At 43.3% G+C, this 26,093-nt stretch overlaps 1 protein-coding gene across 2 annotated transcripts in view; it reads right to left on the reverse strand.

Moving 5' to 3' along the window:
* LOC139385140 (AN1-type zinc finger protein 3-like) overlaps positions 1 to 6,464 on the reverse strand; it is a 47,909-nt gene extending 41,445 nt beyond the window's left edge. Inside the window, exon 1 of one of the 2 annotated variants that reach the window (XM_071130217.1) lies at positions 6,094 to 6,464. In XM_071130217.1, coding sequence (XP_070986318.1) covers positions 6,094 to 6,152 — 59 coding nt within the window. In that variant the 5' untranslated portion in view covers positions 6,153 to 6,464. The remainder of the gene's footprint in view (positions 1 to 6,093) is intronic. The other variant, XM_071130218.1, reaches the window with a different exon arrangement.
* Between the last annotated feature and the right edge of the window lie 19,629 nt (positions 6,465 to 26,093).

A 26,093-nucleotide genomic window follows, 5' to 3' on the forward strand; every position in this document is an offset into this window, starting at 1 on the left:
TATGCTATCTAACCTGCAAACGAGCTTCAATGCCATACAACACTCCTTCCGTGGCCTCCAACTGCTCTTAAACGCTAGTAAAACCAAATGCATGCTTTTCAACCGTTCGCTGCCTGCACGCCCGACTAGCATCACCACCCTGGATGGTTCTGACATAGAATATGTGGACATCTATAAGTACCTAGGTGTCTGGCTAGACTGTAAACTCTCCTTCCAGACTCATATCAAACATCTCCAATCTAAAATCAAATCTAGAGTTGGCTTTCTATTCCGCAACAAAGCCTCCTTCACTCACGCCGCCAAACTTACCCTAGTAAAACTGACTATCCTACCGATCCTCGACTTCGGCGATGTCATCTACAAAATAGCTTCCAATACTCTACTCAGCAAACTGGATGCAGTTTATCACAGTGCCAAACGTTTTGTTACTAAAGCACCTTATACCACCCACCAATGCGACCTGTATGCTCTAGTCAGCCGGCCCTCGCTACATAATCGCCGCCAGACCCACTGGCTCCAGGTTATCTACAAGTCCATGCTAGGTAAAGCTCTGCCTTATCTCAGTTCACTGGTCACGATGGCAACACCCACCCGTAGCATGCGCTCCAGCAGGTGTATCTCACTGATTATCCCTAAAGCCAACACCTCATTTGGCCGCCTTTCATTCCAGTTCTTTGCTGCCTGGGATTGGAACGAATTGCAAAAATCGCTGAAGTTGGAGACTTATCTCACTCACCAACTTTAAACATCTATCTGAGCAGCTAACCGATCACTGCAGCTGTACATAGTCCATCTGTAAATAGCCCAACCAATTTACCTACCTCATCCCCATACTGTTTTTATTTATTTACTTTTCTGCTCTTTTACACACCAGTATCTCTACTTGCACATGATCATCTATCACTCCAGTGTTAATCTGCTAAATTGTAATTATTCGCCTACCTCCTCATGCCTTTTGCACACAATGTACATACTATTTTTTCTACTGTGTTATTGACTTGTTTATTGTTTACTCCATGTGTAACTCTGTGTTGTCTGTTCACACTGCTATGCTTTATCTTGGCCAGGTCGTAGTTGTAAATGAGAACTTGTTCTCAACTAGCCTACCTGGTTAAAAAGGTTAAATAAAATATTTAAAAAAAATAGATGGCTTTTAATGGTTTATAGCTCAAATCATACTCTACAGACGTTTTTGGAGAAAAAAAAAACAGGCCCCTTGTCTCACAAACACCGCTGTACCTCAGCCCCCGTTAATCACTGACGAATGAATGTTTGGTATCTACAGATGCAGAAGAAATAAACTAATCCAATGGTATAACACAGGAGTCTGTAGCTCCAAAACACACCGGTGATATGGTGGGACTCATTGGGTTAAAGGGGCAGTGCTTTATTTTGAGACAGGCTTGAATATGTAACCTACATTTTTGTCTAACTACGTTAACAGATAGTAATGCAAATTATTTTGTAAAGTGGTTCCTTGTGTCATACAATGCTTTAAAAATTGTGTTACAGACCATTTTTTACTTTTGGACAACTAAAAAAAACATGATCCCTACTTGTCCAAAGAAAGTTAAGTCATGCCCTGCTTAACTTTTAATAAATGATATCTAGCTAGAAGAATAACTATTTAGACTTACTTCTTGAAAAGGTTGCTGCTGGCTGCCACCGCCGGATGCAAGATGTATGGGAAAGAACCTTGGAGGGGGATGAAAGCTGCAAATCCACTGGCTAGTGTAAGTGTAGCTAGCTTCCTACCTTGAAGTGTGCTGTGCATATGCCATATTAAACAAAGTGATTGTTTGCACAGAAGACCGTGCAAAGAAACAATTGCTGCTTTGCAGCCAGCTACTGCACAATCTCTTGCTTTTGGCCGTGGATAACTAGATACCTCTCCTGTAAATGTCAATATGAGGAGTACCAGTTTGATAGGGCAAGACCAGCAGCAGGAAGAGATATGCAAATGAAAGATTAACTATTACAAATCAGACCGCTGGGTGATGATATGACAGACTGAAATTCCCATTTTTTTGTTTGTTTCTTCAAAACAGCTCTTACACAAGGGCATTATTATAAAATTCACAATTTGTGTTATTTCGACCTCCGTGTGGACATAAAAATAAAAGGAAACATGTTTAACTGCACTGTGCCTTTAACTTACAAATTGAATTGTCTGTGTGAATTGTGTGTAAAACAGGATAAACAGTTTGCAACGTCACTTTCTGACTACTTCTTCCATGTGCAAACATGTATGGATTTACCCAATATCCCTTCGCTTCACATGCTTGTGTTGGGGAATTCTGAGCCATCTGCTTTTGAAATCAATGACAGTCTGCACGACAAACAAAGTCTGTAAGCCTTGCTGAAACAGGTTCTTAACTCAAAATGCAAGGGTTTCTTTACCTTCATAAGGCAAGAAGGATAGCCAATGTAGGGCTGTTCCTTGTTCTGCACAACAGCAACACAGATGTCAAACTGCTTAAAATGTAAAATTATTGTTCTGACACTGCAATAGTCAATAGCGGTCATGCAGAGAAAAAGAGAAAGGAATGTATCAATACTTTTTTTTTTACGGAGTAGGCCTAGCCTATACAACCCACTTCACCAATAAAAATGACTGATGTTCCAGACTAGGCTAAATTTAGCTGAAAAAAGGCCTTGTGGTTGGCAAGTGTAACCGATGTGAAATGGCTAGCTAGTCAGCGGTGGTGCGCGCTAATAGCTTTTCGATCGACGACGTCACTCGCTCTGAGGCCTTGAAGTAGGTGTTCCCCTTACGTTGCAAGGGCCGTGGATTTTGTGGCGCGATGGGTAACGATGCTTCGTGGGTGTCAGTTGTCTGTGTGTGCGCAGTGTCCCTGGTTCGAGCCCGGGTCGGGGTGAGGGGACGGACGAAAGCTCTACTCTTACACAAGCTCATGTCAATATTTACAAACAGTATCCTAATGAGTAGGCTAGCCTAATGTTAATCTATTTTCAAACACACTAGAGATCCCTTCAGTCTCCACAGATTTGGGAAAATCTGCATTTAGAATTTTTGCCCCCAATTTGTGGAACAATATACAGAGTTCACTGCAGTTACATGTGCTGGTGCCACTCGGGCAGTTAAAAATATGATTAAGGACCTCTATGTAGTTGAATGTGATTGCTCTTATTTAATGTGCTTTTGTTATCGTGTGCTGAATTATATTGTTTTATACACATGTATATGTTTTATTGTAATGTATACAGGTAAAATAATTGGAATCTCAATGTGACCCCGTTTAAAAAAGGTTAAATAAAATGTCAAATCTGAACAAGCTATTCTGCAACACCTCGCCTCTTGCATCAGTCACCCAGCGAGAGACCATTGAGAACGTAACAAAGTAGCCTACTGCACAGTCTATTAATAAGATGGTAACACCATTCAGTGATTTAAGGGTTTTCATAGTGAAAACTGCAACGACAACAAAAAAGGCTACTTCGATGTACATGTAGGCCTGATGAACAATTACATAGTAACTTGCATTAAAAAGTAGCAATTCAATAAAATGTCATTTAGCCTGCCCATCTGTTACAGCATGTCAACAGTGCCTCATTGTTCAAGAGGTTTGCAAGTGATTTCCATTTTTCTAATTGTTGTCAAGTCCTTTGGGTCTTCTTTCTCACCATGCTCATCTCACTCGGCTGTCCTGTGCAACTATTTGCAATGCATCAGTGCAACAATTTTATCAGAACTGGACAAAAGTGTTCAAAACACCACTCAACTTTCGACAGTTAATTTGGCCTACTAGGCTATTAAGCCTAGTATAAAAAATAAAACAATTCCTATATCTTTTGCAGCCTATAGCTTTTCCTGGGATATCACGAGTTGAGGAATGGTCTATTGCGGAGAGGCTTGTGTATAGCCTATTGCGCAAGAGAACAGCTTTTATATATATATATATATATATATATATTTTTTTTTATTAGTTTTATATTTATTTTTTTAATAGTCACATGTACAATGTCCATAGGGGGAGCAGTTAATCTGACTAGTGGTGGCTATTCAGCAGCCTGATGGTCTGGGGGTAGAAGCTATTGGCCAGTCTGACAACTTTCCAATGATGCTTCTATACTGCCTGCGTCCAGCTGATGGAAAAGGGGAGAACAGGCCATGGCTGAAGTGACTGGGGTCCCTGATTATATTTTTGGCCTTCTGCAACACCTGGTGTTGTAGGTGTCCTGGGGGGCAGGCAGTGTGCACCAAATGGTGCATTTGGCTGAGCGTACCACCCTCTGTAGCGCATTGCGGTCAGAGGTGGTGTAGTTGCCGTACCAGGACGCGATGCAAGCCAGCTGCATTGGTGTCAGCGACGTGGCTAGCTTTCCTTTTGTAATCTGTGATCGTTAGGAGCCCCTGCCAAATATGCTTTGTGTCTGACCTGCAGAATTGCTAATCCACTTTCTCCCTATATATATATATGTATTTTGCCACCTTGAGCGATCTGCATAGGTCGCATTTGTACTATTTAACCATAACATTGTCCCCAGTCACTTTAGCGTGTTAATCAGCAGCATCTTTCTCCTTCAGTTTCCCTACAGGCTGCCATCAAGACACATTTTTTGAGTCAGATAAGTTTTGAAAGACTCAGAATCACATCTATGCATTGTTTGATGAATCCAGGGACTGAGTCGGCATATTCATTGATTTTATCCCCAGAGGCTAACCGGAACATATTCCCATTCACATAATCAAAACATTCTTGGAGCCTGGATTCTGATTGGTCGGACCAAGGCTGTACAGAATTGACCACCGGAACTTCCTTTGAGTCTGTTAGTAGGAGGGAGAAGCAAAATGGAGGTGTGGTCAGATTTACCGAAAGGAGGATGGGAGAGGGCCTTATACCTGTGTCGAAAGAGTGTCTAGCAGTGATCAAGCTCGAAAAGCTACCCAATTGATTCCGTTTTTTAGGGAAAACACATGTATCTTGTCTAGGCCACAACACAATGTAATGAATAATCTTATTGTTTTCAAGTGGGTACAAAACTATAGCCTAAGGACTAGGCTGTAAACTGCAGTGAATAGCCATTGTCATTTCAATAATCGTCTGGCGTTTTGAATGCTTAATTTTCTAGCATGCCTGATTAGGCAACCATTTGGATCAGTTATGAGTCTTTTATCTGTAGTTTGGCCCTACAGGGTCCTGGCACAATAGCAGGCCATTAATATGGTGAGTTTTGTCAGGATGTATAGGCTAACAGAAAGATGTTAATGCAGGGATTTCTAGTGGTGTGGAGGAAGTTGCATCCATAGGTTTTCCAGTTTGGCTTCTGTTTCAAAAGCGTTCGAAAATGAGGTAGATACAATGGTCACCAACAGTTATACATACGAGTTCATAAAAACATTGTCCTATACTAACTATAGGTCTACTCTGGTCGACATTTTGGATAAAGACTGAGCTCTCAAGGTTAATAAAACAATAACCCTCAAGAGAATTCGGTAGTAGAACACTAACAGTTAGCATTTACATCAGTCCCCCTATCGAGGTGCATTGTGAATATTTGGTGTGACCTCGGAAATATGACCCATACATATATAATTAGGTCTACTAGCTAACTTAACTTCATATTAAACCAGCTTGCAACATACCGCTGACATTCTCTCGAAACGTAGCTATTGTTTGGATTGAATCTGGCTTGTAATTATATATTATTACACATTGGCTTAACTGTCAAAGTAGCGTCACAGCAGCACCAAAAGCAGATATTGATATGTTTGTTAGATCGCTCCGGTTAGCTTTTACATTAGCTGTCAAGCTGATGCTAACATTAGCATTACATGGAGTTAGTAGTTACAAATGTACGGCAGACATTAATATTGAAAAACAAAATGACAATTTCCATGAAATTAGCCAGTTATCAAATTTAGCAGCTAGTTAGATGTTAACTTTAGCTAGTTGAAACAACACATCCCCCACATTCTGCTTCTGTCCCTCTGTACCTAGCTAACGTTAGCTAACGACAGGCTTCAAGCTATGAAAGACCGGGGGCTAGTGTACATTTCATTAGCTGTACCAAGCTAGAGTTAACTACATAGCTATATTTATTATTCATAACTAGCTAGTTAACTCTTACCCCCAAAATCCACAGGAACAGCGTGGCGGCTTGCTTCGTTCACTGCCTGTGTCCCCCATGGTTGCCTCCAGTCGATGACTAGTTAACGTTAAATGCACGTAGGTGACACCGGGGATAGGGTTGCGGCCTAGTTATGGTACCGTAGAGAGATTCCAAGACACGAACTAAAGAAATAACATCCACAGTAAAAAATAAAATAAAAAATATCCGGATGAAAATGTCAACGAACATGGAGTGCTTTCCCGACACGAGCCGCCGCTGTCAACCATACAGTTTTTAATTGATCATTTATAATTAACGGCCGCGGAAAGTCCGTCGGACAACACAGGGTAATCGAAGCCGGTCAGCTGGAGTGAAGGCGGAACCAAAGCGGAAAATAGTGCCGGTGAATATCGAAACCTTGGTGATATACACGCGCGTCTAAATACCGAGGTAAAGTGTTGTTTTTATATTCACACATTCGGACATTCAACAGACATTCGCCAAACGCCATTTAAAAATGTAAAAATCAATAACTAATTCACCGTTTGTCACAGAATCATCGAACTAGGTATGATTTATTCTCTAAATGTCTAGCATACTTTTACAACCTTTGTTTTGAGGAACATTTCAGTTTTGATTTGATAGAGGGCATGTAGTCAGTTTAGAGGGCACAAAACTTTTTTTATCAGGGTTATCCTTGTATTATTGCACTAATGTTCTATTATCATGACTCTATTTTATGATTCTACTATGAGAGATACTAGATACATACTATGACAGCAATTCACTGTAATGGGTACACACGTTGTATCTGTCACAAGTGATGAGTAAACTGATTTGGATCACAAAGACTGCCATTATTGTAATGTTTGATATTACAACATTGATGTGTGATACCTTTTTTATCAGCGCATACGTTTTTTGCAAATGTATGCCTTTATTACATATGATTTTTTAATGCCTGAATACTCAACGATGATTAACACCTCAGTTATGTGTGCTTCTGTCAGGGTTGTGGTCAAATGCATGTCATTTAAAGTCAATATAGCAATTGAACAAAAATCAAATTCAATTTCAAAATGTTTCTAATTGCAAAAGCATGTAACATAATTTGGGTATTCCAGATTTGTAATTTACAATTTATAACCCTGTTTTATGTTTTTAATACTGCAGATCGAATGCTCTGTGTGCCAGAGATGGTACCATTCAGCTTGTCTGGGAATGACAAAGAAGGATTTCAACAAAGCCAAAATAGAAAATGATTGGAAGGGGCCTCTTGGCTGAGAGAGACATATAAATAAATTACTGGTGTGCCTTGTAACTACTTTAAAATGTGGAACTGTTGCACTAAAAATGCAAACATTGATTTGGCATACAATTTAAGATTGTAAACATTGTACAACTTTATGTAAACATTATCTAACTTCATATAGAACAAATTGCACTTTAAATTAAAAGTTCTTTAAAGCTATTGCAAGTAACTGCATATTTTCAAAAAAAATTCTGAGACAATCACTGAATTAGTTATTGATTTCTTCATCTCTAAATGCAATATTTGAGATTTTATGTATTTCCATCAAATCAAAACTGGATTTGATTTGGTTGTAAAAGTATGCTAGACATTTATAGAATAAATCATACATAGTTTGATGTGTCTGTGACAAATGGTGAATTAGTTATTGATTTATACCACTTTAAATGGCATTTAATAGATTTTGTGTATTTCTATAAAATCAAAACTGGAATTTTTCCTCAAAACAAAGGTTGTAAAACCATGCTAGAAAGTTTTAGAGTAAATCATACCTAGTTTTACATTTATGTGACAAGCGGTGAATTAGTTATTAGTTATACACACAGTTTTAAATGACATTTCATAGATTTCATATATTTCTATCCAGTCAAAACTGGAATTTTTTATTCAAAACAAAGTTGTAAAAGTATACAAGACATTTATAGAATCAATCATATCTAGTTTGATGATTCTGTGACAAATGGTGAATTAGTCATTGATTTACACAGCTTTAAATTGCATTTTAAAGATTGTGTTTTTTCCATCAAATCAAAACTGGATTTTTTAATCAAAACAAAGGTTGTAAAACTAGACAAATGCTAGACATTTATAGAATAAACCATATCTATTTTTATGTGTCTTTGACAATCAATTAATTAGTTATTGATTTTTACAATTTTAAATGGATTTTGGCGAATGTCTGAATATGTGAATATAAAACCAACTTTTCCTTGGTCGTCTAAATGAGCTGTTTCACAGGAATTAATAACAAAAAGTTAAATATGAATTTATATTGTTTGACTTTCTTGACACCACCTCAGTCAAATAGTTTTTCTCCGATGATGAAAATCGAGTCAGCCATTCAATATTGCCAATGTCTTCTATATTTTAACTGTTTGTTATTAATATTTTACTATCTTCTTTAGGTCGTATAAGTAGTACACTGATATTATCTTGCTTATTTGATAGCATATGCACAACCATTGGCAATTTGTCCAAACTCAAATCATAGCAGAGTGACAAAACATCTATAATGCTATTCAGGTAAAGAAGACAAAATAATATTCTCTTGCCACAATAATGTGACTGACAACTGGGTAAAATAGAAGGGAACTCAGTTGGACATAACCACATCAAACAAGAAAGCCCTTTTTACATTAGCAGATGTCACAAAGTGCTTATACGGAAACCTAGCCTAAAACCCCAAACAGCAAGCAATGCAGATGTACAAGCACGGTCATTAGGAATAACTCCCTAGAAAGGCAGGAACATAAGAAGAAACAGCCAGGAGTCATCAGGCCAGGTAGTCCTAAGGCATGGTCTTAGGGCTCAGGTCCTCTGGGAGGAGAGAGAGAGAGAGGGATGGGAGAATTAGAGGGAGCATACTTAAGTTAACACAAGACACTAGATAAGACAGGATAATTACACCAGATAGGACAGACTGACCCTAGTCTCCCGGCACATACACTATTGCAGCAAAGAGACTGGGGGCTGTGACGGGGGGTTCAGGGGACACTGTGACTCTGTCCGACGATACCCCCGGACAGAGCCAACCAGGCAGAATATAACCCCACCCGCTTTGCCAAAGCACAGCCCCTACACCACTAGAGGGATATCAACAGACCACCAACTTACTACCCTGAGACAAGGTTGAGTATAGCCCACTAAGATCTCCTCCACCGCACGAGCCCTATGGGGTGCAAAACCAGACAGGGAGCTCACGTCAGTGACTCACCCACTCAACTCGAGTATAGCAAAAAAAAGCCTGGCACGAAGTGACACACCCCTCCTATAAAATAAACAGTATAAAATAAACATCTTACAGATTACACAGAATAATAATTTTTTCTTCATTGAGATAGAAACGCACAAATGTGAGGGGGAGACAGAAGAATACAGATATGAAGCTGAACGCAGGCAGGGTTTGAACCCATGCCACAAGGGGTATGCTATTTAACTTGGCAAGTCAGTTTAGAAAAATTCTTATTTACAATGACGGCCTACACTGGCCAAACCCGAACAACGCTGGGCCAATTGTGCACCGCCCTTTGTGACTCCCATTTACAGCCGGTTGTGATACAGACTGTATTCAAACTGTATTCACTGTAGTGACGCCTCCAACACTGAGATGTAGTGCCACTCGGGAGCCCCACTGCAATGCACATGCATGTCTGCTCCTTCCATTGGAAAGCCACCAAAAAAGGTGTGTAGGTGGCCTGTCTGGTCTAGCGGTATTGCATTAACCTCCAGCACACACTTCGACAGTGTCAGCATAGATTTAAATCCGGCCTACTGCCCTTTGAGACAAACTATCTTTCTCACTGTGGGATATCAACAGACACTGTCATCTTCTCTCTGTCTGTCCAACAAAGTCAGAAAAGACCTGACATATTTGAAAGAAATTATGTGTAGGTCTAACACTCACTTTAGAATATACACTACATTCCCTCCATCAGTTATTTTTAATTCTTTATTTCAATAGTTTATTTTTATCTAAGAGATTGTCAGTCGGATATGCTCTCTGCAAGGTTTTGTATGTCTTGTAGTGAGATACGCTATGGGTTGGACGATTCTCTTCTGCAACAGATATCGTCCTCTTCGTCTGAGGAGGAGTAAGTATCGGACCAAAGCGCAGCGTGGTAATTAAAGAAAGCACTGAACACTGAATCAAAACAATAAACGAATACGTGAATTTACAAAACCGAAACAGTACCGTGTGGCCAAAAAACACACACGGAAACAAACACCCACAAACCAAAAGTGAAACCAAGGCTACCTAAGTATGATTCTCAATCAGGGACAACAATTGACAGCTGCCCCCCCCCCCCAAAGGTGCGGACTCTGGCCGCACAACCTGAACCTATAGGGGAGGGTCTGGGTGGGCGTCTGTCCGCGGTGGCGGCTCTGGCACGGGACGTGGACCCCACTTCACCATAGTTTTTGTCCGCCTCCTCAACCGCCCCTGTGTCCCCTTATGAGCGGCGACCATCGCCTCCGACCTCGGACTGGGGACCCTCGCCACGGGTCACGAATGGACGGGAGATTCCGGCAGCGCCGGACAGGCGGGAGACTCCGGCGGCGCCGGACAGGCGAGAGACTCCGGCGGCTCCTGGCTGACTGACGGCTCCGGCGGCTCCTGGCTGGCTGGCAGCTCCTGGCTGGCTGGCGGCTCCGGCGGCTCTTGGCTGACTGGCGGCTCCGGCGGCTCCGGCGGCTCCTGGCTGACTGGAGGCTCCGGCGGCTCCTGGCTGACAGGCGGCTCCGGAGGCTCAGGACAGACTGGCGGCTCCGGCGGCTCCGGACAGACTGGCGGCTCCGGCTGCTCAGGACAGACTGGGAGACTCCGCGGCTCAGGACAGACGGGAGACTCCGGCGGCTCAGGACAGATGGGAGACTCCGGGCGGCTCAGGACAGACGGGAGACTCCGGCGGCTCAGGACAGACGGGAGACTCTGGGCGGCTCAGGACAGACGGGAGACTCTGGCGGCTCAGGACAGACGGGAGACTCTGGCAGCTCAGGACAGGCAGTAGCACCTGTAGGGAGAAGACGGAGAGGCAGCCCCTGGTGCGGGGGGCTGCCACCGGAGGGCTGGTACGTGGAGGTGGCACCGGATAGACCGGACCGTGCAGGCGCACTGGAGCTCTTGAGCACCGAGCCTGCCCAACCTTACCTGGTTGAATGCTCCCCGTAGCCAGGCCAGTGCGGGGAGGTGGAATAGCCCGCACTGGGCTGTGCTGGCAAACCGGAGACACCATGCGTAAGGCTGGTGCCATGTACGCCGGCCCGAGGAGACGCACTGGAGACCAGATGCGTAGAGCCGGCTTCATGGCACCTGGCTCGATGCCCACTCTAGCCCGGCCGATACGAGGAGCTGGAATGTACCGCACCGGCCTATGCACATGCACCGAGGACACCGTGCTCTCCACCGCATAACACAGTGCCTGCCCGGTCCCTCTCGCTCTCCGGTAAGCACGGTGAAGTTGGCGCAGGTCTCCTACCTGACTTTGCCACACTCCCCGTGTGCCTCCCCCCAAATACATTTTTGGGGTTGCCTCTCGGACTTCCAGCCGCGCTGCCGTGCTGCCTCCTCATACCGGCGCCTCTCCGCTTTCGCTGCCTCCAGCTCTGCTTTAGGGCAGAGATATTCCCCTGCTTGTGCCCAGGGTCCCTTGCCGTCCAAAATCTCCTCCCAAGTCCAGGAGTCTTGTGTTTTCGGCCGCTGCTGCTGCCCATTACCACTCTGCTTGGTCCTCTTGTGGTGGGTGTTTCTGTAACAGATATCGTCCTCTTCGTCTGAGGAGGAGTAAGGATCGGACCAAAGCGCAGTGTGGTAAGTATTCATGATGATTTTATTTAAAGAAAGCACTGAACACTGAATCAAAACAATAAGCAAATACGTGAATTTACAAAACCGAAACAGTACCGTGTGGCCCAAACACACACACGGAAACAAACACCCACAAACCAAAAGTGAAACCCAGGCTACCTAAGTATGATTCTCAATCAGGGACAACAATTGACAGCTGCCTCTGATTGAGAACCATACTAGGCCGAACTCAAAAACCAACATAGAAAAACAAACATAGACTGCCCACCCCAACTCACGCCCTGACCATACTAAAACAAAGAATAAAACAACAGAACTATGGTCAGAACGTGACATCTTCGTATTACTCATCTTGAAAAAACGTGGAAATCAATCAATCCACCATCATTAACACAATGGAACAATCAAATTATTTATGATTTAAATATTGAAAGTGCGTGTGCTATGGAGAGAAACAAAAATGGTGCAGTTTCAGGTCATGTGGCAAACAATAATTCAGGCACTAGAGATGGGGGTGTGAGCCTGTGGGTCTGGGCAGAGGATTTGTAGACGTTATTTGTGTGTGTCTGTAAGTTGTTCATATGTGTATGTTTTTATTTGTTGTAAAAAACAACAACACCAACAACATTGAATTAAAACATTTTAATAACAAAAAATAATAATATAGGCTACATTGTACAAGTTAAAAATGCAAGTTGTGTGAGTCCATATCAGTGTTTTAGCCTAGTACTTGACTGGGACTCAAGTCACGATTTTCATGAATCGTGACTCGACTCGGACTCGACCAGTTGTGACTCAGACTTGAACAGTTTGACTTTGTTGTGAGAAAATCTCTTCTCTTTTGCATAATTCAACATACTAGCTACAACAGCAAATGTTAGATAGCTGTATGACCTATTTAGCCTTACAAATGTTCAACAGTGTAATGAAATTTAGCTTAAAGAAATGGTTGGACAGCTACTTTTAGAACGACCAAGGGACTCGTGACTCGACTCATGACTCGAGGATAAAGGACTTGGACTTTGACTCGAAAACACAAGGGACTTGGGACTCGACTCAGACTCAAGGTTTAGTGACTTGACTCCATCACTCATCCAGTCCACCACTTGAGGATGCACTTGATAACAATGACCGACTCAGAGACATAGAATTACATATTAGAACACCTATAATTTAATAGGATCTCTGTGCTCAGAGCCATTAACATCACACTTACGTTCTGTTTATTGTATTTACCTTGGCCAACATTTGACTTCATATATTTGTGTATGCTTGCATGGATATGGATTTAGGATCATAATTTGATCACTCTTTTGTTGCTGAGAATGTTCCTGCAAAGCAGGAAATGCAAACTTGTAGTGTCTTTGAGTTTTAAAAAGGCTTCTAAAGTTAATAATTTCTACTTTGAAATTTCAAACTTGATTTCTCCCACCCAAAAAATTAATCAACTCCTAAACAAATGTCCATTAATTAAAATCTACATAAGAATTAATGTTTAATGTTATTTTCCTGCTATAGCAAACTGGCTCAAATTAGGATCTTACATCTTCAATTGAAAACATGTTACCTTGCAACATTCCTCTTTAGAAAAAGCTTGTTCAGTTCCACAATATTCTTGGTATATCTGGTGTGAACCGCTCTCAAGATCATGCCACAGCATCTCAATTGGGTTGAGGTCAGGACTGACTGGGCCACTCCAGAAGGCATATTTTCTTCTGTTCAAGCCCTGTTCAAGCCATTCTGTTGTTGATTTCCTTCTGTCTTTTGAGTTGGACAGCAGTGGCTTCTTCCATGGTGTCCTCCCATGAACACCACTCTTGTTTAGTGTTTTACGTATTGTAGACTCATCAACAGAGATGTTAGCATCTTCCAGAGATTTCTGTAAGTCTTTAGCTGACACTAGGATTCTTCTTAACCTCATTGAGCATTCTGCGCTGTGCTCTGTAATATTTGTGTTGTGGAGAAATTACCAAGCAGGAGACGGGAGTACAGTTAGTTTTCGTTTAGTCCGCGGCACCCCAGTACGTATGTGCATTTCCTATTAGGTGTAGTAACGTAACACTGCCGTAATACATTACTGCTTAGTAACAGCATAGTAACTAATATAAACAGATACTACACTCCTCCCCCATAGTGTTTAACTTCCAGAGAACAAGGTAAATATGTTAGGGAACTGCTAATGCAATATGTGAACAATGCATTCTTAAACATTTTTCAACTACTGGGTTGAAGCAGACTTTTCAGAGCCCAGCACAAATCCAGGGGATTATTCTGCCCCGAAGATGGAGTTTGTGTCCTAATAACTAACCCAGGTAATGTCCTTTTTATTTCCTTTTATCTAGGACATATTAAAGTGTTTGTTTGTTTTACTGTCTGTTACCTCCTTAACCAGCTCAACTCACAGGTCAAGCTTTTGAGGTGCCCTTCGCTGTCGAATAGGATATCTCCGCTCCTCCTGGGCTTCCGGTGGTGGGCCAGGTTCGGGTGGAAGGTCAGGCTCTGTCTCTCCCGTACGTCCACAGTCAGGAGAATAGTCCTGGGGTCGTTATTGTTCTTGTTCTCTCGGCATGTCTCTGCTGGGGCGTTGGACCGTAGCAGATGATCCACATGAACGTTGACCTGTCGATGACCAATTTGGACTTGGTAAGTCAAAGGTCCTCTGCGTTGCAAGATCACACCTGAGTTCCACAGGCGCTTGGGGTGTCTGAAATCACGTACCATCACCCTCTCTCCCTCTTTGAATTCTCTGACAGTCTTTGAGTGTCTGTCATGAGCCCTCTTCTGCTGTAGCTGGTGCTTTGCCACAGTGCTTGACAAGTCTGGTTTCAACAATGTCAGGCGGGTACGTGGTTGGCGTTTCAGAAACAGTTCAGCTGGTGTACATTCCGTTACTGTGTGTGGTGTGGTACGGTAAGTTAACAGGAACCGGGGGTGCCTTTTGTGGGTGGGCACAGACTGAACCTCGAGTCTAGTCCAGGCCTTCTTAAAGGTTTGCTCTCTCCGCTGCTCCGTTTGATGCCGGATGGTAAGGTGGTGACAGGATGTGCCTTACTCCGTTGTTCTTGAGAAACATTTCAAAATCGTTTGACCTGAAAGGAGGGCCATTGTCCGATACGAGCTCCTTGACTAGTCCAAAGGATGCGAACAGGTGTCTGAGAAGACTGATGGTCTTCTCAGCTGTGGTCAGTTGAGTGGGGAACACGTCCATCCACTTGGAATGGACATCGACGACAACAAGAAAATGTTGCTTGTCAATCTCGGCGTAATCCACATGGATGCTTTCCCAAGGTGTAGCAGCCCAGGACCATGGATGAAGAGGTGCAGCAGCAGGCTTGTTGCGAACAGCTTCACAAGGTGAGCAGTGGCCTACATGCGGTTGAATGTCCTGATCCAGTCCAGGCCACCACAGATAACTGCGAGCAAGTGCTTTCATTCGAGTGATCCCTGGATGTCCCTCATGCAGGTCAGATAGCAGTCTCGTCTGGAATTTGTGAGGTACCACCACCCTTGATCCCCACAGAACACATCCTTGATCAGTGGACAACTGGTCTTTCTTGTCGATGAATGGATGAAGGTTATCGTCAATTACGAAGGTTGGCCAACCGCCTAATGTTAAGTCCAAGACTTTGGAAAGCACTGGGTCTTTCCTTGTTTCCTCTGCTATGTCTGAAGCAGATATGGGCAATTCGTCAATGAGAGAGATCTGGAAAACTGCTCTATCATCTTCACTGTCGGAGTCACTATTGTATGTAGTCTTGATAGTGCATCGGCATTTGCGTGATCACTGGATCGTCTGTACTCAATCTCGTAGTCGTAGGCTAACAATATCAGAGCCCAACGTTGCATTCGAAGTGCAGCAAGGGTTGGTATAGCTGATTTTGGTCCAAGGATGGCCAACAGAGGCTTGTGATCTGTCAGCAGTTGGAACTTCCTTCCGTAGAGGTATTTGTGAAACTTCTTCACTCCGAATATTATGCTCAGGGCTTCCTTCTCAATTTGAGCATAATTTTCCTCAAATGCAATAGGGTGTTCTTCACCTGACGGTAGAACATGTGAGATGACGGCTCCTTCTCCGTATGGAGATGCATCACACGCGAGTCTCAGCTTCATCTCTGGGTTGTAGTGGGCAAGCCACTTGCTCTTTAGCAAACGCTGTTTGCAAGTCTTGAATGCTTCTTCGCATTGTGGGGACCAATTCCACTTTGAATCGGCCTGCAGCAGTTGGTGAAGCGGATGCAACAATGTGGACAAGTTTGCCACTAACTTTCCGTAATAGTTCAGGAGCCCCAAAAATTACCTCAGCTCTGAGATATTTGTGGGTGCTGGTGCGTTTAAGATTGGTTCCACCATGCTGTTGGTTGGGTGCAGGCCTTGTGCATCAATTCTGTATCCGAGATACTCCACTGAGTCCTGGAGGAACTCACATTTGCTGCTTTTCATTCTCACTCCGTATTTCTCCAGTCTTGACATCACTTTGTCCAGCACTACAAGGTGCTCTCCAATGGTTGGTGCTGACACGAGGATGTCGTCCATGAAGCACACAACATTGTCTATACCGTCCAAGATCTGATCCATTGTGTGTTGAAATATCGCTGGAGCTGTCGAGATTCCATAGGCCAAGTGATTTAATCTGAATAGCCCCTTGTGTGTATTGATGGTCAGATACTGTTCTGACTCCGGATCCAGCTTCAGTTGCTGATAAGCGAATGCCAGGTCCAGCTTACTGAAAACCTTCCCACCAGCTAGAGTGGCAAACTGATCTTCAGCGTTTGGTAGTGGATATTCCTCTGGTAGTATGCAGCGATTTACTGTGACCTTGTAATCACTGCACATTCTGACGGTCTTGTCTTTCATTGGGACTACAACAATCGGAGCGGCCAGACGCTCCTCGCTACTTTCGTGATTATGTTATTCTTCTGTAGGCGGTCCAGTTCCTTCTCTACTGCTTCCTTAAGAGCATAGGGAACTGGACGTGGTCTGTGAAAGATAGGCTTGGTGTTCCTTCTTGCACTCTGACTTTTGCTGTGAAGTCTTGTATTTCACCGTAGCCATCTTTGAAAAGTTATTTGTGCGTCTCCAGCATGTTAGTGGGTGTAGCCTGTCTCACTGGTTTGTCATTTCTCAGACTGAAGATTTCTCTCCAGTTCAACTTGATCTTTTATAGCCAGTTTCTGCCTACCAAGACAGATTTTTCTCCTTTAACAATGACAAGCGGTAGCGTCCACTCCTTCCCCTCATACCGGACTGGTACCTGGATCTGACCTGACCAGGAATAGTGTCACCAGTGTATGAAGAAAGGCGGATTGATGCGGGTTGAAGAGGGCACTCTTTCAGTTTTTCTTTGTACAGTCTCTCTGGAACCAGAGATACAGACGCTCCGGTGCCCAGCTGCATTTTTACTGGTTTTCCCGCTAACTCCATGTTGAGATAGATTCCATATTTTTGTTGTTGAGCTGTGTACACTGTGAACAGTTCCACTACTCTTTCAGTTGTACCTTCCTCTTCTTGTGCTGCGTCTGACACTTTGTGCGCTCTTGGTGTGCGTTTCGAGGTTTTACACACTCTCTGTAAATGTCCAACCTAACCACAATTGTGGCACTTTTCATTTTGGAATCGACATTCACTGTGCTGATGATTATCTCCCCCACATCTGTAACAACTTGGCTTAGACCTTTGAGATGTGGGCTGCTTTGTTCTTGTGTAACCTTGAGGACGGGTCTGAGAAAAGTGTGACTTTTGTGAGCCTTTTTCACCACGTGCATCACTGACCTTGTGAACACCTTTCTGGCGTTCTGCATGTCCCGATAGCTCAATAGTATCCCTGTGGGCGAGTCCAAGTGCTATATCACAGGCTTTCTTAAAGGTCAGGTCCTTCTCTGACAGAAGCCTTCGGTGATATGCTTCACCTGTGAGACCACATACAAACTTGTCTCGGAGAGCATCATCAAGAAATCGTGCAAACTCACATGTACTTTAAAGCAAGGATGTAGTCAGCCACGGTTTCCCCTTGACCCTGGTGACGTTGGTAATATCTGAAACATTCTGCAATGAGAATTGGCTTAGGCTTGAAATACCTTGAAAGCGTTTCAGTCAGTTCTGCATAGTTCAACTCCACTGCTTTTATTGGTTCAATGAGACCTTTCAGCAATTCATACTCAGTTGGATCCAAAACACTGAGAAATAACGTCTGCTTTCTTTTCATCTTTGATTTCATTTGTAGCCAGCCAACGCTCAAAACGCTCCAAATAGGAATCAAAATCCTCTTTTGTAGCCTCAAACTCTGGTACTCGACCAATGGTTGCCATTTTGACAGTTAATTGTTCAGTTTCCTTATTCCTTGTATTTTTATTTTTTTCTGAATTTTCATCTAATTCTTCACTTCAGAAGTTTCTGCAATTACTTAATTCACTGCACTCATTTGTAATAATGTACACACCGTGTTACGTTCCTTCTTCCTTTTTTTTCTTGACAATATTTCTCCACTGAGATCACCTAATTTCAATGGGTTCAATGACAGTTTTTTTATTTAACCAGCAAAGGGCAGTGTCGCTATTTTGGCTCCCAATAGTCTTGCTACTTGGCAGCTCCTGAATACTGTACCTACTAGCAGTGCTTAGCCTTCTCTACTGGCGAAAAAAAAAAAACTGACAAATTACATAATTATTTTGAGTGTCATTACTCACGCAACATTCTTCCCTTCAAGCAATGTCCGTTTATGTAGTTTAATCACCTCGTCGCTACTGTAATATTTGTGTTGTGGAGAAATGACCAGGCAGGAGACGGGAGTACAGTTCGTTTTCGTTTAGTCAAAAACCCCTCGTGCTCTACAGTTCGCGGCACCCCAGTGCGCATGTGCATTTCCTATTAGGTGTAGTAACGTAACACTGCAGTAATACATTACTGCTTAGTAACCACATAGTAACTAATATAAACAGATGTAGATCCCAGATACTACATGCTCTTGCAGTCATCTTTGCAGGATGGCCACTCATAGGGAGAGTAGCAACAGTGCCGAAATGTCCATTTATAGATAATTTTTCTTACCGTGAACTTTCTTTTAGGGATACTTTTGTAACCCTTTCCAGCTTTATGCACGTCAACAATTCTTAATCTTAGGTCTTCTGAGATCTCTTTTGTTCGAGACATGGTTCAAATCAGGCAATGCTTCTTGTGAATAGCAAACTCAAATTTTCTGAGTGAATTCCCAGCACAAGGTGCACCTTCTGTTTAATCAGCATATTGATATGCCACACCTGTCAGGTGGATGGATTATCTTGGAAAACAATCAATTCTTATTAACAGGGATGTAAACACGCTTTTTGTGCATATTGAGCATTTCTGGGATCTTTTATTTCAGTTTATAAAACACTTTACATGCTGTGTTTATATTTCTGTTCAGTATATAATAATCTTGGTCCGGTTTCTCAGACCCAGAAAAATAATCAATTGAGCATGCTTTTTAGTCCAGGAGGAGTAGGAGTAATCAGGTTCCGGGATGTGGTTGTACTCAAAATATGAACATATTTAACTGGACATGCCGACGAGGACTATATCCCACAAAATGCATGTTTTTCAGGTAAACATATAGGGATTTAAAAAATATACATGTTTTCATTTCACCTTTATTTAACCAGGTAGGCTAGTTGAGAACAAGTTCTCATTTGTAACTGCAACCTGGCCAAGATAAAGCATAGCAATTTGACACATACAACAACACAGAGTTACACATGGAATAAACAAAACATACAGTCAATAATACAATAGAAAAATAAGTCTATATACAATGTGAGCAAATGAGGTGAGATAAGGGAGGTAAAGGCAAAAAAAAGGCCATGGTGGCGAGGTAAATACAATATAGCAAGTAAAACACTGGAATGGTAGATTTGCAGTGGAAGAATGTGCAAAGTAGAAATAGAAATAATGGGGTGCAAAGGAGCAAAATAAATACAGTAGGGGAAGAGGTAGTTGTTTGGGCTAAATTATAGATGGGCTATGTACAGGTGCAGTAATCTGTGAGCTGCTCTAACAGCTGGTGTTTAAAGCTAGTGAGGTAGATAAGTGTTTTCAGCTTCAGAGATTTTTGCAGTTTTTTCCAGTCATTGGCAGCAGAGAACTGGAAGGAAAGACGTCCAAAGGAGGAATTGGCTTTGGGTGTGACCAGTGAGATATACCTGCTGGAGCGCGTGCTACGAGTGGGTGCTGCTATGGTGATCAGTGAGCTGAGATAAGGCGGGGCTTTACCTAGCAGGAGACTTTTAAATGACCTGTAGCCAGTAGGTTAGGTGACGAGTATGAAGCGAGGGCCAACCAACGAGAGTGTACAGGTCGCAATGGTGGGTAGTGTGTGGGGCTTTGGTGACAAAACGGATGGCACTAGAGTGTTGGAGTGTTGGAGTAGATGACATCACCGAAGTCGAGGATCGGTAGGTTGGTCAGTTTTACGAGGGTATGTTTGGCAGAATGAGTGAAGGATGCTTTGTTGCAATATAGGAAGCCGATTCTAGATTTAATTTTGGATGTGCACTAAGCTAATATTGCTTTAATAATATCAAGGCAAATATATGGAATCATGATAATACTACAATTTAACAGCCTCCATACCATACTTACCATTGTCAGATTTCAAGTAGATGTATGGTTAGCTATGTTGTTAACAGTTATTTCATAGTCTTCTTTAATCTGGTATTACAGACTTTACACTGACAATTGGTGAATATTTTGTTCTTAACTGATAATCACTCTAGCATAATTACTTTGGGGTTTCTTTGTGATTTATTTAAACTTTTTGTAATAGTTGCAGATTGTGTTGAATTAATAACAATGTCTATGAAATACCAGCTGAAACCGAACAGTGAGTGAAATAAAAAATGATACCCAAAAATAATTGTCTTTACAGCACACACTTGTAAGATACCACCAATACACATACTGTAACTAATGGCATGAACCAACAGAGTTAACTACAGATACTGCAACAGGGGATGGGAGAAGTGGGTAGGAGGATGGATGGATGGTTAGTTGGTGGTGGTGGTAGTGGTTGGGAGAAGAGAGAGGAATGTTGCCGAGGGTTTATTCTCTTCAAAAGCGCCATCATCCAGCCCAAGGCCTGAGGGTCTCTAGAGACTGCACAGCATAAACTTCAAAGCCTGATTTCCCCCATCACTACCACCTTCACACGTACACTCTGCACAATAAATACAAGCACTTAAGGAATTAATTAGACACCGGATCAAAAGATGGATGCGGCCCACTTGCAATGAATGCTCACCTAGATAAACTACAGAGAATGAGAACACAAAATGGCTGAAAGACATGTACAGATAACTGCCAAAATAAAGGAAACACCAACATAAAGTGCCTTAATAGAACGTTGGGCCACCATGAGCCACCAGAACAGCTTCAATGTGAATTGGCATAGTGTCTGGAAATCTATTGGAGGGAATGACACCATTCTTCCACGATAAATCCCGTAAGTGTTCAATTCGGTTAAGATCTGTTGATTGAAATGGCCAAGGCATATGGTTTACATCGATTTCATGCTCATCAAACCATTCAGTGACGACTCGTGCCCTGTGAATGGGGGCGTTGTCATCCTGGAAGAGACCACTCCAATCAGAATTGAAATGATTTACTATAGGTTGAAGGTGATCACTCAGAATGGCTGTGTATTTATTGCCATTTACCTTGCCCTCAAAGAGGCCGAGTGGATCTAAACCATGCCGGGAAAAAGCACCCCACACCATAACAGAGCCTCTAGAACCCTCATTTACTCAAGTGTTTCCTTTATTTTGTTAGTTACCTGTACATACATCATACTAAGAGTCACATTCAGTCATACTTTGGAAAGAGCCAAAAGAGTCACAACTGCTGTGTGACTTCTTGTTGTTTTCTGCCCTGAGGAGGACTATGGGAAACAGGCAGCACACTCTCAGAGGAGTTTTGATGAATTTAATAGGAAGATATTAGGTGGTGAGGTTAGTTCAGGGAACTACTAGTATGTGTAATGCAGGTGGTTCCATGAACCATGCTAGCGTGATGAATAACCCTTCCTGAGACCTGAAGACTAGCGTTAGATCCCCGAAGTAATGCTTAGGCTTTAGCTCAGCAGGTCAACACAGTCTTGTGATGCAAGTGACACACTTCTAACCCAGGCTGTCACACACTGTAAGCAACACTTTGATGTGCAAAGGAGTCAGTGAGAACATGATGTCGCTGTGATTGCCCAATGAAATAATTCTACACAGGTTAATGAATGCTCACTCACGTGACACAACGTTTATGACTATAGGGGAAATGCTTCATGCAAGGGCAAGGCTGTCATGCAAGTGCAAGGCTACATTCTTCTTTTCATGTATCCATCATCACACTGAAGAGCTTGAGAGGCAGTCTGTTATTTCCATTCAGATTGCTTTGCCTGTAGACCCTATGCCTACCATATACACAAAAGTATGTGGACACTTCTTCAAATTAGTGGATTTGGCCATTTCAACAGTATCAAATTGAGCACTCCTTAGAAAAAGTCAGTGACTTTCAACGTGGCACTGTCATAGGATGCCACCTTTCAGCTTGTCAATTTCTGCCCTGCTAGTGTAACGGATGTGAAACGGCTAGCTTAGTTAGCGTGGGCGCTAAATAGCGTTTCAATCAGTGACGTCACTTGCTCTGAGACCTTGAAGTAGTAGTTCCCCTTGCTCTGCAAGGGCCGCGGCTTTTGTGGAGCGATGGGTAACGACGCTTCGTAGGTGTCAGTTGTTGATGTGTGCAGAAGGTCCCTGGTTCGCGCCCGGGTATGGGTGAGGGGACGGTCTAAATTTGTACTGTTACATTGATGCTGTTGACCCGGATTACTGGTTGCTGCGGAAAAAGGAGGAAGGTCAAAAGGGGGGTGAGTGTAACGGATGTGAAACGGCTAGCTTAGTTAGCGTGGGCGCTAAATAGCGTTTCAATCAGTGACGTCACTTGCTCTGAGACCTTGAAGTAGTAGTTCCCCTTGCTCTGCAAGGGCCGCGGCTTTTGTGGAGCGATGGGTAACGATGCTTCGAGGGTGACTGTTGATGTGTGCAGAAGGTCCCTGGTTCGCGCCCGGGTATGGGCGAGGGGACGGTTTAAAATTATACTGTTACACTAGAGCTGCCCCCATCAACTGTAAGTGCTGCTATTGTGAAATAAATATGTCTAGGAGCAACAAGACACACAAGCACATAGAACGGAACTGCCGAGTGCTGAAGCGCATCCTCGGTTGAAACTCTCACTACCGAGTTCACAAGAACTGCTCATGAAATGGGTTTCCATGGATGAGCAGCCTCATACAAGCGTAAGATCACCATGAACAGTGCCAAGCGTCGGCTGAAGTGATGGTAAAGCTCGCCACCATTGAAATCTGGAGGAGTGGAAACATGTTCTCTGGGGTGATGAATCACTCTTCACCATCTGGCAGTCCGACGGACAAATCTGGGTTTGGCGGATGCCAGGAGAACACTACCTGCCCTAATGCATAGTGACAACTGTAAAGTTTGGTGGAGGAGGAATAATGGTCTGGGGCTGTTTGTAATGGTTGGGGCTAGGCCCCTTAGTTCCAGTGAAGAGAAATCTTAACGCTACAGCATACAATAACAAAGGAAGGCCCTTTCCTGTTCCAGGATGAACATGCCCCTGTGTACAAAGCGAATTCCATACAGAAATGGTTTGTCGAGATCGGTGTGGAAGAACTTGACTGGCCTGCACAGAGCCCTGACCTCAACCCCATCGAACACGCAAGCCAGGCATAATCGCCCAACATCAGTGTCCGACCTCACTAAACATGCTCTTGTGGCTGAATGGAAGCAAGTCCCCACAGCAAGTTTCCAACATCTAACCATTCCCAGAAGAGTGGAGGCTGTTATTGCAGCGAACGGGGAACTCCATATTAATGCCCATGATTTTGGAATGAGATGTTCGACCAGCAGGTGTCTACATACTTTTGGTCATGTAGTGTATATTGTAACATTCCATATGGAATAGAATTCAAAATAAACTGCACTGATGCCATACATGAGACATGACAGAGGACTGTAACCACCAGATGAGGACCAATGTCTTATTTAACTCCAAAGTCCTGTTCTTGGAAGGCTTGTATCAATATTAAGAATGCACAACCCCTTTAAGAAGTAGACCTGACAGATGAAACCTTGCATTGGCATCTATCCACTAGGCGCAATTGAATCATGATTTGGAAAACAAATTGTTAAGAGTGGCAGCTGATGATAAAAATGGGTTGCATGGTTAAAGACGCACTCCGGGATCATAAGCACAACATATTTGTAACATATTGCACGAATTGTATTCGTAACATATCACACAAATTGCAAAATTCGCAGCATATCACAGGAAATGGATGACGTAGTACACCTAAAAAAACAGGAACCACTTTTGGCTCGTGAGCACCACTTTCAAAACTTCTGGCTGAAGTTATCCAAATGATTGAGAGTGCATCTTTAAAGACGTATAAATCGTTCAGCCATTTCCTGTTTGCTAAAATTCTAATAGTTTGTCTAATTTTAGTTTATGTGACAAAACAAGCAAGTATACTGTAGAGAAACATTGTAGCATCTAAACCACTGTGAAATATATTTTCCATTTTCCAAGCTGGTGTACAAAACCGAAAGTAAAATACGCTAAAACTAAACTTAAGAACAGGAAGCAAAGAAAGAATGCATTTCCCTTCGGCAAATCCGACCGCAACGCCATCTTGCTCCTTCCGTCTTATAGGCAGAAACTCAAACAGGATGTACAAGATACGAGAACCATTCAACGCAGATCCGACGAATCAGAAGCCACAGTTCAAGATTGTTTGATTCATGCGGAATGAAATATGTTCCGGTCAGCCTCAGAGAACAACATCGACCTATAAAGGAGAGCATCGGAGATGTGGTACCCACTGTGACTATTAAAACCTACCCTAGCCAGAAACCATGGATCGATGGTGGCATTTGCACAAAACTGAAAGTGCGATCCACTGCATTTAACCATGGAAAAAGAGGTCGGGGAATATGTCTGAATATAAACAGTGTAGCTATTCCTTCCGCAAGGCAATCAAACAAGCGAAATGCCAGCACAGGGACAAGGTGGAGTTGCAATTCAACGGCTCAGACACGAGACCCCTGCAGGGTCTACAGGTAATCACGGTCTACAAAAAGAAATCCAGCAACGTCACGGACACCGAAGTCACGCTTCCAGACAAATTAAACACCTTCTTTGCCCGCTTTGAGGATAACACAGTGCCACCGTCGCAGATTGCTAACAAAGACTGCGCCCCCCTCTCCTTCTCAGTGGCTGACGTGAGTAAAACATTTAAACATGTTAACGCCTCGCAAGGCTGCTAGCCCAGACGGCATCCCTAGCCGCGTCCTCAGAGCATGTGCAGACCAGCTGGCTGGTGTGTTTACGGGCATATTCAATCTCTCCCTGTCCCAGTCTGTTTTCCTCACATGCTTCAAGATGGCTACCATTGTTTCTGTACCCAAGAAGGCAAAGGAACTGAACTAAATGACTACCGCCCCGTAGCACTCACTTCTGTCATTATGAAGTGCTTTGAGAGACTAGTCAAGGATCACATCACCCCCACCTTACCTGCCACCCTAGACCCACTTCAGTTTGCATATCGCCCCCATTCAGGTCCACAGACAATGCAATGGCCATCACACTGCCCACTGCCCTATCCCATCTGAACAAAAGGAATACCTATGTAAGAATGCTGTTCATTGACTACAGCTCAGCATTCAACACCATAGTACCCTCCAAGCTCATCATCAAGCTGGAGGCCCTGGGTCTCAACCCCACCCTGTGCAATTTGGTCCTGGACTTTCTGATGGGCCGCCCCCAGGTGGTGAAGGTAGGAAACAACATCTCCACGTCACTGACCCTCAACACTGGGGCCCGACAAGGGTGCACGCTCAGCCCCCTCCTGTACTCCCTGTTCACCCACAACTGCGTGGCCTTGCACGCCTCCAACTCAATCATCAAGTTTGCAGATGACACAACAGTAGCTTGATTGCCAACAACGACAAGACAGCCTAGAGGGAGGTGGTGAGGGCACACGGAGTGTGATGTCAAGGAAACAACCTCTTACTCAGCATCAACAAAACAAAGGAGATGATCGTGGACTTCAGGAAACAGCAGAGGGAGCACCCCCCTATCCACATT

The sequence above is a fragment of the Oncorhynchus clarkii genome, chromosome 26, assembly GCF_045791955.1.
Source record: "Oncorhynchus clarkii lewisi isolate Uvic-CL-2024 chromosome 26, UVic_Ocla_1.0, whole genome shotgun sequence".
Lineage (NCBI taxonomy): Eukaryota > Metazoa > Chordata > Actinopteri > Salmoniformes > Salmonidae > Oncorhynchus > Oncorhynchus clarkii.